Source organism: Prionailurus viverrinus, chromosome D2, assembly GCF_022837055.1.
Source record: "Prionailurus viverrinus isolate Anna chromosome D2, UM_Priviv_1.0, whole genome shotgun sequence".
NCBI lineage: Eukaryota > Metazoa > Chordata > Mammalia > Carnivora > Felidae > Prionailurus > Prionailurus viverrinus.
In genome coordinates, this window is record NC_062571.1 from 33,598,821 (window position 1) to 33,615,009 (window position 16,189).

A 16,189-nucleotide genomic window follows, 5' to 3' on the forward strand; every position below is an offset into this window, starting at 1 on the left:
CTTCCTCCCTCCCTCCCTTCTTTCCTTCCTTCCTTCCTTCCTTCCTTCCTCCCTCCCTTCCTTCCTTTCGCCCTCCCTCCCTTCTTTCCTTCCTTCCTTCCTTCCTTCCTACCTTCCTTCCTTCCTCCCTCCCTCCCTTCTTTCCTCCCTCCCTCCTTTCCTTCCTTCCTTCCTTCCTTCCTCCCTCCCTTCTTTCCTTCCTTCCTTCCTTCCTTCCTTCCTTCCTTATGCTTCATGAATTTACATGTCATCTTGCACGGGGGCCACGCTAATCTTCTCTGTATTGGTCTAATTTTAGTGTATGTGCTGAGGAAGCAAGCACGATATGTGGAGATTTTAACATCCTTCTCTCACTAACTGAAAGAGCAACTAGACAAAGAAGTCAGTTAGAAGATCTGAATACTATCAACCACCTTGACCTGACATTTTTACAACACTATACTCAAAAGTGCAGAATATACTTTTTCCAAATGTATTGAAATGTTCTTCAAAAAACTGACTATATCTGGGGCCCATAAAACAAGTTTCAATCAATTTTAATATTTATTTTTGAGAGAGAGACAGAGTGTGAGGGGGAGAGGGGCACAGAGAGAGGGAGACACAGAATCTGAACCAGGCTCCAGGCTCTGAGCTGTCAGCACACAGCCCAATGTGGGGCTTGAACTCAAATTGTGAGATCATGACCTGAACCCAAGTCGCATGTTTAACCGACTGAGCCACCCAGGAGCCCCAGTGTTTGAAATTTTTCATAATAAAATGTTGGGGGAAAAGCAGTGTTTTCACTTCCCCTGCTCTCTCACATTGCCTGTACTAACTGGAGCTGACTGTGTAGGAGGTAAGCCAATAGGGGGTGCTATTCTGAGCCACAATTTTATCTTAAAAACAAAGCCAAAAAACCCAAGTTAACACAAGAAATAAACCAAACCATTGCTTCCCACCAAAGAATGAATTGAAACGCATGCTGACTTTAGTTTCACAATATGTATATCATGACTCTGGCTCCAGTGAGAGAAGTTCCAAAGTCTCTAAAGATGGGCATCTGCCTTGACTGTGGCCTTTAGCACAAGAAAATACATTTGCTGAGCTTGGTCGCTCAGGGTGAAATGCAAGGCTCATCCAATGGCAACAAAACAAAACAAAACAAAACAAAAATCAACAACAATTGTCAAGAAAAACTCACACGTCACAGTTAAGGAGGGGTAGTCACCTAACAGATTACAGATTCAATATTTATACCTTCAAGAAAAAACTTCTGGGTTTCATTACCTTTATCAAGAGATGCCCCGGCCATATGGTAAAAGCTTAATGCAGTGTCCACATCATTGATATTCTTTAGGAAAGTAAAGAAGTTTTCCACTTCCTGAAATGTCAGACCCTGAAAGAAGAGAGACAGCAAGATAAGGCAGGAACCTGTAACAAAAAGCAGCACAAAATGCAGAGCACTAGGTGGTTATTCATGTCTACAAATCAGAAGTTTATGCTATGTTTCAGGTACCTGGGTGGCTCAGTCGGTTAAGCGTCTGACTCTTGATTTTGACTCAGGTCATGATCCCACAGTTGTGAGATCAAGCCCCATGTCAGGCTCCGTGCTGAGCATGGAGTCTGGTTAAGATTCTCTCTCTCCCTCTTGCCTTTGCCCCTCTCCCTCACTTGTGTGCATATGCTCTCTCTCTCTTAATACATAGATTAAAAAAACAAAACAAAACAAAACTATGCTATGTCTAGAACAGAACTGAATAAATTAGTCAAAGAATGCCAAATTTGTATAGGGAACACAACTCTAGAATTCTACCCTGAAAAAGGCAAGCTGGCTAATTGCTTTCCCCTCCCGTGTAAAATCCGACGTGAAGCTGTTTACAGTGTTGGCTGGACATCTTTACTAAAAATATTTCTAACTGTGCCCTCCAATTAGTCACAATATCTATTATGACACTTCTTAAATGAGCTCTAGCCCCTGGATCTGTTACATGTTATTTTAAGTTGTACTAGAATCAGGATGTCCATTTCAATAATCTACCCTTAGGCCAGCTAAGCTTTTTGAGGCTTAAGCCAATTAAAAAATCACCAAAGTCAGTGATATGCAGGGGAACGGTTTCAGGATTTAGCAGAACCCAAGCAATTGGGAAGCTGTTCATTATGTCAATCTAAAAGCTACTAACGAAGCAATTTGCCACTTAACTTTAATCGGATGAAATTCTCTGAATGGAGCTCTTTTCAAAAGCTGCTCCAAGATTTGCTGATCTCTGATGGGACTTTCTCTGATGGCTCAAGAGAGAGTAGTTGTATAACTAGGCCCAAGGGAGTCTCCTTACAGGGTGGAGGATTTGTCCTCTTTGCCCATTTCCCACTTCTCACACATCACGCTGTGATGGAAATGAATAGTTTCTAAGAAGTGGGTAACACTGGGGAGACATCAAGGTGAATGCCTTTTAATGAAGCATCAGATCCTTAAAGGGACCGCTGATGTTGACTGGCTTCTACTTAGTGCTGCTCCCCTTCCAATTTCCATTTCCCCAAAATAGAGGGCCCAGAAATCCACATGGGGAACTCAGTAATAAGGAAACTTTAATATAGACAATATATAGTTCTTTCCTGGTATTCTCCCAACTCAGGTCAATGGTATCTTTCTCATTTTATCAATCAGACTAAGAACTAAAATACTGTATGTATAAATACATCACACGATCTTTTATAATTTCCCTAGAACAATAGAAGTTAAAAAACTTTTTATTGTGGAATATGATGACCATATAGAAAGCTGAGTAAAACATAAGAGTACAACAAACTACAGGTATGCTGTTTTGAAGGGACACATGCACCCCAATGTTTATAGCAGCACTATCAACAACAGCCAAAGTATGGAAAGAGCCCAAATGTCCATCGATGGATGAATGGATAAAGAAGATATGGTATATATATACAATGGAGTATTACTTGGCAATCAAAAAGAATGAAATTTTGCCATTTGCAACTACGTGGATGGAACTAGATGGTATTATGCTAAGCGAAATTAGAGAAAGACAGGTATCATATGACTTCACTCATATAAGGACTTTAAGATACACAACAGATGAACATAAGGGAAGGGAAGCAAAAATAATACAAAAACAGGAGGGGGACAAAACATAAGAGACTCTTAAATATGGAGAACAAACAGAGGGTTACTGGAGGGGTTGTGGGAGGGAGGATGGGCTAAATGGGGAATCTACTCCTAAAATCATTGTTGCACTATATGATAACTAACTTGAATGTTAATTAAAAAAATAAATAAAACAAACAAAAAAACCCAGTGCTATTTTCAAATAAAGCCATATACAACAACAACAACAACAACAAAAAGAGTACAACAAGCTGTTATAAAAATGAACACCCAGAGAACCTCCACTCAGGTCAAGGAAGAGACTATTCTCAGCATCCTGGAAGCCTTCCTCTCTCCCCTCAACATGTCCCTTTCTCAGTCGTAAGCCCCTTTTCCCAGTGTTAATTACTGTTCTGACTTTTAGGGGATTCATTTCTTTCTTTCTTTTTTTTAAAAAACACTATCTATTTACTATCTATTTATGCATCCTCAAACAGAAACAGTTTAATTATGCTTGTTTTGAACTTCAAAAATGGAATCATGCAGTATGCATTCTATTATATATGGCTTCTCAGATTTGTCTATGTTTTTGTATTCTGTAGTTAACTCACTTTTATTGCCATTAGTATTCTGTTAGGTGAATATACCACAGTTTTTTAAAATGTTTTCTTTTATTTTTGAGAGAAAGAGACAGAGTATGAGTGGGGGAGGAGCAGAGAGGGAGACACAGAATCTGAAGCAGGTTCCAGACTCTGAGCTGTCAGCACAGAGCCCGATGCAGGGCTTGAACTCATGAACCATGAAATCATGACCTGAGCTGAAGTCAGATGCTTAACTGACTGGGCAACCCAGGCGCCCCTATACTACAGTTTTTTTATCCATTCTATTTGGTGTGTTTCCAGTTTTTGGCAATTTATGCAAAGTGGTACATCTGAATTCAAGCATGCATTCCAACATATATGGAGTACCTACTATGTACCAAGTTCCATAATTTTTGGCAGTGAACTAGAAGTAATTTTTCCCTAATTTGAGGCCATTCTTTTGGCCTTAACTTAGAGCATCCAGAGATAGGGCTTATTCCTTATACAAATGCCTTGGTATGCTATCTAATGTAAATACTAGGCTAGAATCAATCTTCTAGAGGGAAGTACAGGTTCTACAATATCTCCTGCTTGTGGATGGATGCCTAATACCGTCTCCTCTTCTCCTCCATCAGAAGACATGCAGTGGTGAAAAAAACCCAAGTGTCCATTGATGGATGAATGTATAAACAAAATGGAATATTAATCACCATTAAAAAGGAGGAAATTCTGACATAAACTGCAATATGGATGAAACTTGAAGACATTATATCAAGTGAAATAAGCCAATCACAAAAGGTCAAATACTGTATGATTCCACTTACATGAGGTACCTAAATTATTTAAGTTTATAGAGACAGAAATGGGAATTTCTTTTTTTCTTCTTTCTTCTTTCTTTTCCTTCCTTCCTTCCTTCCTTCCTTCCTTCCTTTTTTTTTTTTTTTTTTTTTAAATAATCTCTATGCCTAACATAGGGCTTGAACTCATAGCCCTGAGATCAAGAGTTAGGCACTCTGGGGAGCCTGGATGGCTCAGTTGGTTGAGTGTCCAACTCTTGATTTCAGGTCAGGTCATGATTTCGCAGTTCATGAGTTAGAGCCCCGCATGGGGTTCTGAGCTGACAGTATGGAGCCTGCTTGGGATTCTCTTTCTGCCCCTTCCCCACTCTCTCTGTCAAAATAAATAAATAAACTTAAAAAAAAAAAAAAGAAAGAAAGAATTGCATGCTCTATTTACTGAGCCAGCCAAGGGCCCCAGGGAATTGTTGTTTAATGGGTACAGAGTTTCAATTTGGGAAGACAGATAGTAGCGATGGTTGTATAACCGTATGAATGTACTTTTCAAGATTTTAAAAAATGTTCATTTATTTTAGAGAAAGAGAGAATATGAGCAGGGGAGAGGCAGAGAATGGGGCAGGGGGCAGAGGTTCTGGCGTGAGCTTTGTGCTGACAGCAGAGAGCCCAACGTGGGGCTCAAACTAACAAACCATGAGATAGTGACGTGAGCCGAAGTCGGATGCTTCAGGGACTGAGACACCCAGGTGCCCCAGTATGAATGTACTTAATGCCACTGAACTATACACTTAAAAATGGTTAACATAAAATTTCTAAAACAAAGGGCATGGTACAGGAAATGCGATCCCCTCTGACAAAAGCAAACTCTAATGTTTGCTACTTAATTTATCATGAAACATCAAATACAATAGGTCAAGGCCAGAATACTCATGCTGAGAATTATTTGAGGTCAGACAGTGAGAAAATCTGAATTGAATGGCTATTCATTTGATGATTTAGAAAAACAGTGGGATACACATCACATTATGGCATTATTAAATTGAAATATGTAACATTTTACCTTTTATTATATAGATACAATAAAAATATTTATTGAGCACTTACTAACGACTCAGCACTATGCCAGGAACAGTGAGGGAAATAAAATTGCTTTGGACATGGGCCTTGATTTTATAGAGCTTACAATTTAGATAGGCTTCTTAAAGAAAAGATGACACCAGTCACAAAATCCTTATTTCTTCATAACTATCTTAGTAAAAAATCCAAAGGGTTTTCTAGCAATAAAGCTAGAATAAGACTTTAACATGAGGTTCATGGATGGAAAGTGAAAGGATGTGCTTTCTGCAAATTGAGCTGTTCAGACTGGAAGGCAATAGTTGTGTACAGGCCACTGGCAGGTGACGTGACCTGTAGAATAGTAGGCAAGAGGAAATAACCTTCTCTTAGGCATGGCATCACAGGGAATTTCTTGACATACTATGGGGAAGTGGAAGAAGCAGGAGTTATTTTATTCTGGGTCCAACTGTTCAACAAACTGGTTATCTATCTACCTTGGGAAAGATGGACTTATAGAAAACTGGGCTCTAAGGGCACCTGGGTGGCTCAGCTGGTTGAGTGTCCAACTCTTGGTTTTGGTGCAGGTCATGATCTCATGGTTCATGGGTCTGAGCCCTGCATCAGGCTCTGCACTGACAGTGTGGAGCCTGCTTGGGATTCTATCTCTCTCCCTTCCTCTCTGCCCCTTCTCTGGTCTCTTGCTCTCAAAATAAATAAAAATAAAACATTAAAAAAAACCCTGGGCTCTAGATGACTCAAAAAAAGGAGATAAGGCTAAAAAGAATGAAATCTTGCCATGTGCAACAATGTGGATGGAGCTAGAATATATTATTCTAAGTGAAATAAGTCAATCAAAGACAAATACCATATGATTTCACTCATATGTGGAATTTAAGAAACAAAACAGATGAACATATGGGAAGGGGGGAAGAGAGAAGAGAGGGAAACAAACCACAAGAGACTCTTAACAATAGAGAACAAACTGAGGGTTGATGGAGGGAGGTGGGTGATGGGTATGCAGGAGGGCACTTATTGTGATGAGCACTGGGTGTTGTATACAAGTAATGAATCACTGAATTCTACTCCTGAAACCAATATTGCACTGTATATTAACTAAAATTTAAATAAATATTTAAAAAGTGAATTTAACATTAGAAATTTGTTGAATAAGCAAATAGAATTGTCTTTCAAAACTAAGAGCAATTGATAAAATGTTTAGAAGAAAACATAAAAAAAATCTTCGTAACCTTGAGTAAGACAAAGAGTTCTTAGATATGATAGACACCAAGGGTTGCCTGGGTGGCTCAGGTGGTTAAGCACCCAACTCTTGATTTTGGCTCAGGTCATGATCTCACAGTTTGTGGGATTGAGGCCCACATCAGGCTCTATGCTGACAGTGTGGAGCCTGTTTGGGATTCTCTCTCCTCTCTCTCTCTGCCCCTCTCCTGCTCACATTCTCTATCTGTCTCAAAATAAATACACTTAAAAAAAAAAGATATGACACCAAAAGTGCAATCCATAAAAGAAAAAAAAACTGATAAGTTAGACTTCATCAAACTTAAAAACTTTTGTACTTCAAAATACTGAGAAAACAGACAAATCACAGACTGGGAGAAAATATTTAAAAATCACATATCTGATAAAGGATTTGTATCCAGAATGATTTAAAGAACTCTTACAGGGTGCCTGGGTGGCTCAGTTGGTTGAGCGTCTGACTTCGGCTCAGGTCATGATCTCACAACTTGTGGGTTCGAGCCCCGCGTCAGGCTCTGTGCTAACAGCTCAGAGCCTGGAGCCTGCTTCGGATTCTGTGTCTCCCTCTCTCTCTGTCCCTCCCCAACTTGTACTCTGTCTTCCTCTGTCTCTCAAAAATAAATAAATGTAAAAAAAAGATTTAAAGAACTCTTACAACTCTATAATGAGAAAATAAGAATACAATTAAAAAAAATTTTTTTTAACGTTTATTTATTTTTGAGACAGGGAGAGACAAAGCATGAACGGGGGAGGGTCAGAGAGAGAGGGAGACACAGAATCTGACACAGGCTCCAGGCTCTGAGCTGTCAGCACAGAGCCTGATGTGGGGCTCGAACTCACGGACCTCGAGATCATGACCTGAGCCGAAGTCTGACGCTTAACCGACTGAGCCATCCAGGCGCCCCAAGAACACAATTTTAAAAAGTAATTGAATAGACATCTTACCAAATAAGATATATGAACGGCTAAAAAGTTCATGAAACAATGCTCAGGATCATCAGTCATAGGGAAATGCAAATCAAACCACAATGAGAAACCACTACCTACCTATCAGAATGACTGTAATCAAACAGTAACAAGTGTTGGTGCAAATGTAGAGAAACTGGAAATGTAACATTGGACATCTACTTTGGAAAACAGTTCGGTGCTTTTGTTAAAGTCAATTTTTTCCATACAAGCCAGCCATTCTACTCCTGGGAATTTTCTTAAGAGGAATGAAAATAGGTCCACATAAAGACCTGTGCATGAATGTTCATAGCAGTTTTATTTACAGTGGCTGAACACTGGAAACAATTTAAATGTTCAACTGGTGAATGGGTAAACAAAATGTGGTACATCCATACAATGGAACAGTATTTACTGTATTCAGCAGTAAAACACAGCAATCAATACAAGCAACAGAATGTATGGATAAGCCTCAAAATATGATGAGAAGTAACAGAAGCCAGACACAAAAGACTGTATTATGTTACGAAAGCATTTACATGAATGTCCAGAAGAGACAAATCTGTGGAGACAGAGAAAAGGTGTATGGTTGTCTGGGGTGAGGGCAGAAATGGGGACTGACCACAAGCTAGCGTAACAGATCTTTACGGGGTGATGAAAATATTCTAAAACTGGATTGCGGTGATGATTGCATAACTCTGTAAATTTACTAAAAATCATTGAATTGCTCATTTAAAACAGGTGAGTTTTATGGTATATAAATTATACCTCAATAAAATTGTTAACAATATAAAATGCAGTTGGAGTAGAAAGAGGGGTAAGGGATATGTGGCTTCCTCAGGAGTCAGCTGTTACCACTAGGTATCTCGTGCTGACAGGCCATGGGTGAGGGTAAACCCACTGTCACACATGATTCTCTTGCTTTGTCTTTTAATCAGTCATAGGTAATCCATCGCCAGGAATCAATCCACTTGCCCGAATTCCCTCTATGGCCCACTGAAAAGATAAAATATTCTCCTTTTTCCTTCTTCTCCTTGTATGCTATCTTATCATTTATCATCTGCTCAGTCTTCTGCTTATTTGTTAAAAAATTATTTTTACAGCAGATAATATATGAATCTTATTAAATAGTAATATATAAACAGTACAAAGCAATTCTTCCTCTACCCTTGTCTTTCAATCTCCCTCTCTACGGGTGGTCACTGTCACCAATTTCTTGGTTATTCTTTCATAGGTGTTACTATGACTATCTTGCTCCAGTAAAGCATCTTCCCATTGCAAACCCCACAATTCTCTTCAACTGTTGCCTGGCAGTGGGGGGAAATCACACTGTTTCTATTGCTTACATTTCTGCAAATATATAGTCATCCTGAAACATCACTTTCTTCATGTGTTCATTCCTCCTCCTCACGAAATATCAATGATCTCTCACTGCCAACTGGATAAACCCAACTTCTTAGCCTCATATTCTAGGTCTTACACAAAATGCTTCCATAGATTACCTTTCTAGCCATCTCCTTAAGAGACCACAGGCTAGAGTCTAGCAATACACTGGCTTTCTTATTTCCTCAAAACCCTTGTCCTTATTCAAATTATGGCGAATAAGGAGGAGCATTAAATAGGCTCATTAGTAGGAAGATTATTGACTGTGGAATAAAACAAGTCCTGGCTTTGAATCCTGTTGCTACCTCTTAAGATGCTGTGTGATCTCAGGCAACTAAGGCTCTGAAAAGTATTTTTCATCTGAAAAATGGGGATTCTTTCCACCAAGCAGGATGTGATCATTAAGGAGAAGATAGGTAAAATGCCTGATACATAGCAAGTACTCAGTAAGTGGTAGGTTGAATCCTTAGCAGGCTGGCAGGCTCACTACCATAGAACCAATGGTAATGAGTTTATTCGATTAAGCTTTCAACTATACTCTCTTCTCTGGTATGTCTATGACCTTGAGGAATAGGAAAGAGAGACAAGTATACTTCTCATATACCTTTGAAGTATATGAAACTAATTGTGGGGGAAACCAGAAATATAATAGTGAAAAGTCCATAAATTCTCTTAATAGTCATTCACAGCTTAGTACTTCTTTGGGGGAAGGACAGGTTTCAAAGCTAATCAGTTAAACAAAGCTAATCAGTAGAGTTTCTACTCTTTTTAGTTGAATGGCCACACCTCAGGTGCTCTGCTTATGACTTTGACGGGCACCTAATAATTGGAGTTTTTCAAGCGCTATGCAGCAATGTTTCTAGAATCTGATATCCCATGACGACCACATTCTGGCTCAACTCTCAAATAGCTGTGAAAATAAGTGAATAGGAGAGCCCACATGAATATTATCTACAGATGACATGCAAAGTTAATAATCTAATAGTTTTATTATAACTGTTTGGCTAAGTACAAACCCTGCTTCATGGCTGGTAGCATTATTAGTAAGACTGATACAGACAGAAGGTTGCTGGCGATAGCGATCTAAGAGGAAACATGTAGCAAAAGCAAACTTTTTTAATAACTTCTGCTTGTCAAAATCCTACTCTGCTTTTAAGGCCAAGTTCAAATTGTATTGCCACCAAGAATCTCTTCCGTGGTTCTAATCTTTCTCACTGGTGCTCCCAAAAGGTCTCATAGCTTTATTAGGGCACTTAATACATTCACCAACGCATATGACAAACATTTGCCTATGCGACACTCACTGTACTGTGGACATGCAAAGACGAGTAAGACACTGCTCTTAAGAGGCCCAAAGTCAAGTGAGTTGCCCTCTATTATAATTATTTATGATCTGACTCCCTGCACTAGGAATATTAAATGCTATGCGGCAGACTGGGTTTTGCTCATTACGGTATTCCTAATATCTGAAAGAGTGCTTTGCACATAGTGGTTGCTCAATAAGTACTGAATATGAAATTATATAGGTCTCTGTGTGTATATATATTTTTTCTTACTAAATTATTACAGACTATATATTTCTTGAGGATAGATGATGGTTTTTGTTTATCTTTTATCTTTCTTACAGCATCTGGCTTAGTGTCTTGCACAGAGCAATGTCTGACATTGAACTAAATGTAATTTTCAGTTCAGCCTTAAGTGGATTTGCTAAATTATTAAAATTCACAGCTTCTGCACTCTCAAGCATCGAGAACCATCCCTGTGAATTACATTGATAAAGTTTAGAAAACTCTGTTTTTCTTTTAATGAGGAGAAGACAATATGGAGGAAGTAAAATTAGCAAATTTTAGAGCTGAGTCAGATTTGGCCCAGAAGAATTATTCACAGAAAAAAGGATATTGAGGGAAATGGGGAAAATCTGGTAGAGGATAGGGACTAATTTTTATTTTATTTATTTTATTTTATTTTTAAATTTTAATTTAATTTTTTTAGAGAGACAGAGAGGAAGACAGAGAATCTCAAGCAGGCTCCAAACTCAGCACAGAACCTGATATGGGGCTCAATCTCACGATCCCAAGGTCATGACCTGAGCCAAAATCAAGAGTCAGACACTTAAGACTGAGCCACCCAAGCACCTTGGGGCTAATTTTTAAAACAAAGCCAAAACAAAACACGGTTCCCATTGAAAAAAAAGGATGAAAGAAATGAAAACTCTCCTTGTTAAATACGAAACATAACAGCACGAATAGAGCAATTTTTCTAGCATGGCAGGTTCTCCAGTCCTTCTAGCTATTACTCAGGGGCAAAGTAGCTAGAGACACCGACGGAGTGCAGTCCTCCAGAGCAGTGGCTCACGAGCGAGCGCAAGAGCACAGGAGAATCACCTCAGGAGCCTTTTAACAAATGATGCCTGGACCCACCCACTGAGCTTCTGATTTAGTCGGTTTAAAGAGGGCCCCAACAATCACATTTCTGAAAAATCGCACCCCAAGCGATACTGGGTGACTGGGGTTGAGAAGCACTGCTTTAGAGAAAGGGTATGGTTAGGAGAACTCTGATACAGAAAGGACAAGATCTGGAATTGAAAGTCTTGGATTTCAGTCCAGATTCTGGGTGGGTCATTAATTTCTCTTTCTCTCCATCTCTATATTCTCAAAGACAAGATGAGACCCAACAAGGCTGTTGGAAAGACAGAAAAAGAAAAATGTGAAAGGCTGTGAAACATTGCATGGTCATTAAGCAGTATGCAAATATTTACTTAATGCCACCACTAGGATCATCAATCTTTTAGGTCTGGACTGATAATTTGTGCAGAATCCCACACAGAAAAATGATTAATATGAGCCAAATGAAAACTTACATTTTCATGTTAACAAATCCAAAGTGGAATAAAAGAAATCATTAAGAAGCAGATGGTGATTCCCCTTTAATGAGACATGATCCTAGAGAGATAGACTGCTAACCTTAGGAGCAAAGGCCCTTCATTAACGCTCATTATAGTTAATTGCTATGTTCACAAACTAATCAACATGAGAGGACGATCAATCTCAATCTCCTTGCTATAGCAGCCTGGAAATTCAGGGCCAGAAGTAATTTAGCACCCCAGATTTTCATCATCTGACAAAATCTGTCCTTTCATTTCAGAGCTCTTTTGCAAGGTCTCCAGGCCTTATATTAACTTCTGCTAAAGCTACTCTATTCCTTCAAGGGAGATGTCTCCAACACCCTATTTATTGCTTTAAAAAATTTCATAATCGGGGCGCCTGGGTGGCGCAGTCGGTTAAGCATCCGACTTCAGCCAGGTCACGATCTCGCAGTCTGTGAGTTCGAGCCCCGCATCGGGCTCTGGGCTGATGGCTCAGAGCCTGGAGCCTGTTTCCGATTCTGTGTCTCCCTCTCTCTCTGCCCCTCCCCTGTTCACGCTCTGTCTCTCTCTGTCCCAAAAATAAATAAACGTTGAAAAAAAATTTAAAAAAAAAAAAAAAAAAAAAAAAAAAAAAATTTCATAATAAAACATGAATTAGACTGTTCTGATAATTATTTTAAGGTCAAAAAAATGTCTGGACCAAACTTATTTAAAACTTAGTCTGGTAAAAAGAAAAGAGTGTTTCCTAATGCAAACACTGTGCTTCCAGCATAGGGACTAAAAATCCATCTAAACATCTGCCATCGATTTTCTTTCTTTTTAATTTTTAATTTCTTATTTTTATTTTTTAATGTTTCTTTGCCTTTGAGACAGAGAGAGATAGAGCACGAGCAGGGGAGGGGGAGAGAGCAAGGGAGACACAGAATCCGAAGCGGGCTCCAGGCTCCAAGCTGTCAGCACAGAGCCTGACGCGGGGCTCGAACTCACAAGTCGTGAGATCATGACCTGAGCCACAGTCGGCCGCCCAACCCGAGCCACCCAGGCACCTCTAAACACCTGCCATCAATTTTCTGAAATTATAATTTCCAACAGATATGAGCTGGGTACTAAGCACTGTAAAAGTTGTCTCTGGGAGAGAACATTGTCCTCTGTCACTTTCCGTTAGTGATGAGTCTTCCCTCATAACTGAGGAAACAACTGCTGTGTAGGGACAGGAACATTTTTAGTGCCAGGTCAGGTTCCTTGGTCATGGCCACATGGTAATCACTGTCCACTGGAAAGGGTATTGGCTGGAAACGAGAAGATCTGGCATTGTGGGGTGTGTGTATATGTAGGTGATCTTTAAGAGGTATGCCTTTTAGCTGATTTCTGCTTCAGTTTGTCCACCCCATACCCTGGCAAAACCCCAGAGGCTGATTCAGTTCTGCCATCTGCTCCTTCCTGCACCAGGTGCAGCTGGTGTGGAAAGGTATCAGAGAGCAGCGTTGACTACTGCACCACTACAAACTCACGGTCTCCAATCGCAATGCTGCTCAGAAAATGCTCCATCATCTCTCCCTGAGTTCTCTAATAATCTTACTATCAGTCTTTCAGCTTCTTTGCTTGCTCCTTCCCAAACTGTTTTCCACAAAGTGGCCAGAGTCCTTTATTTAAACCTGCACACAACCATGTCATTTGACTGCTCACAGCCCTTTAAAGAGCTTCCCATTCCACCAAACTCGTTCCATGCACATGGGGGCCCTCATCTCCCTTTCAAACCTCACCTCAGGCCACTCTCCTCCTTGCTAGTATGCTCTAACCACAACAGTCCCCTTTTGGTGCCTCACATGCTAGACCTTTGTGTTTTCTGTTACGGACTGGATGTGTGCCTCCCAAAATTTCTACATTGAAGCCTTAACCCCCATTATGGCCGTACTAGGAGGTGGGGCCTCTAAGCAAATAATTAAGGTTAAATGAGGCTATAAGGGCGGGGCCTTGAACTGACAGGATTAGTGTTCTTATAAGAAGACGCATCAGAGAGCTGGTGTACATGTGTGCTCTTGTGCTCCTGCTTTCTGGTTTTCTCTCTTACCTTGCCAACAACCAAGGAAAGGCCATGTGAGGATATAGCCAGAAGGTGGCTGTCTGAAGGACAGGAAGAGAGCCCTCACTAGAAATTTAATTTGTTGCACTTTGATCATGGACTTCTAACCTCCAGAACTGCGAGAAAACAAATTTCTATTGGTGAAGCCACCCAGTCTGTGGTGTTTTGTTGTAGCAGCCCAAGCAGACTAATAAGATACTGCCTTAGAGTTTTTAACATATTCTAGTTCCTTCTTTCTGGAGCCCCCCTCTTCGGTCTTCCTCATTTTCTTCCTCTTTCTGCTTCCTTACTTCCCATTCTAATATGCCCTCCAATCTAATAAAACAGCTCTCCCAAAAGTCATTAATTATTACCATTTTACCAAAGCCAATGGATGTTTATCCTCTTAGTTTACTGGACCCTCTCTGTCCCATGTGACACCCCCCATCCCCCGCCCCCAGTCCCTGAACCCTCTACTCCCTTGGCTTTGATTGCACTACCTTCTCTAACCATTTCCTTCCTGTGCTGTTTATATGTTAGTGTTCCACTTGATTTTGTCTCTGGCCAAAAAAAGACAGTTCTTTTCTGAATACAGAAAATTCCTTGGGCAATCTCATGGTTTTAACTTGAATAGTGTGTTGATAATTCCCAAACCTATCTCAGTCATCTGAAGTAGATCTGAATATCCAAGTGCCTGCTACTCACCTCTAATTGGAGAGTCCACAGGTGTCTTACATTCAAGATATCTATAACTAAAGTCTTTATCTTCCTCTGTAAACCAGTCTCTCTTTTTAATTCCTCAGTCTTAGTTCATGGTGCCACCCTTTGTGTGAACAAGAAACCTAGGGGGTTATTCTGGACTCACCCTTATTCCTCGCCCACTGCTTTTTTTTTTTTTCTTCAAGTATGAGAGATGAATTACAGTATTTGCTTCATGACACTCTCATTTTGTTGGTACCCGTGCTAGTACCTTCCCACAGTTCCTTCTCTTCCTGTAAACGGAGAGACCCACCTTTCCCTCCTTGAAGTGCTTCTTGAGCTGCTTCTGCATGGCGGTCAGCTTCTTGGACTGTACCCCGCTGTAGGCCAGCAGCATGCCACCAAACTGCCTCTCGGTAATTTTCCCATCCACCGGGTCATGGCGCTCGAACTGGGAGGGAAACAGAAAGAGTGTTCTTGGGATCAAATGCAAAGTCTTTTGACATGGAATGTGGAATGAGCAACTGCGTTGGATGGCAGAAAATAGTTGATGGTTGCCAAGACTGCATTTTTGAACTATAATTTTCACTAAGATTTGAAAAATTAATCAGAAACAGAAGATCTGGGTTCTTATTCCAGCTTTGCACTATTTATGACTTCAGGAAAGTCACCCAACTACTCTGGGCTTCGGTTTCTTCACGGATAAGACGGAGCTGCTGTGATACCTCATGGACCTTACAGAGCAGGAGCGTCCAATGTTAAAACTCCATTCCAATTCATGAGTAATATTATTGGTGATAAGTGCTGTATGGGTGGGTCATCCATGTCCCCGTTACTCAGTGATAACTTGAAAGCTGATTATTCCCTCCCAGTATTTATTATAATCAGTAGGCAATTACAAAGGAGGGGAATCCTCCCCCAGGACTCAAGCTAGAGAAGACCGTCTACCTGTCACAGACTTAGAGGCATAGCAACTAGCTATGGCGCAGATGGGACGAGATTGAAGGAATGTAGCAAACACTGACTCTCAAATGCCCCTGCCCTTTGGGAAATGAGTGCAGTCTCCCAGGAAGCGGTAGGGGACGCCAGCAGAAGCTCACTGAGCCCTTGGACAGGAAGACTAGCACTGAGTGCTGGAGGTGAGGGACAGGTAAGGAGGTGCTCTCAGACATGGCAAAAATGCCAGGAACTAGAAGTTAATGACGGATGTCTATGGAAGTCACAGACACAAAACTCCTAAATAACTTTCACGAAACCTGCAATTACGTGCTGCTAGAAATGAATGAGAATGGGAACATGATAAATAAAACTTGGAAGATATGGCCAAAGGTGATCTTCCAATTGCCTGAAATGTCCTCATAAAACTTTAGTTTGCCTCATCAAAAAAGAAGAGAAAATCCTAGTGCACAAAATTAGAAATGACAAATTGTACGCAACAAAGAATACACATTGAAGATGAATTCATTTTAT

The 16,189-nt window shown here is 40.3% G+C and overlaps 1 protein-coding gene and 1 non-coding gene across 5 annotated transcripts in view; both read right to left on the bottom strand.

Moving 5' to 3' along the window:
* MICU1 (mitochondrial calcium uptake 1) overlaps positions 1-16,189 on the bottom strand; it is a 256,334-nt gene that overhangs the window by 25,249 nt on the left and 214,896 nt on the right. For all 4 annotated transcript variants that reach the window (XM_047824729.1, XM_047824730.1, XM_047824728.1 and 1 more), the window contains 2 exons: positions 15,033-15,170; positions 1,267-1,375 (listed from right to left, as the gene is read on the bottom strand). In XM_047824729.1, coding sequence (XP_047680685.1) covers positions 1,267-1,375; positions 15,033-15,170 — 247 coding nt within the window. The remainder of the gene's footprint in view (positions 1-1,266; positions 1,376-15,032; positions 15,171-16,189) is intronic.
* Positions 217-322, bottom strand: LOC125148518 (U6 spliceosomal RNA). Its single transcript, XR_007145601.1, has one exon. It is a non-coding gene; the product is annotated as a U6 spliceosomal RNA (small nuclear RNA).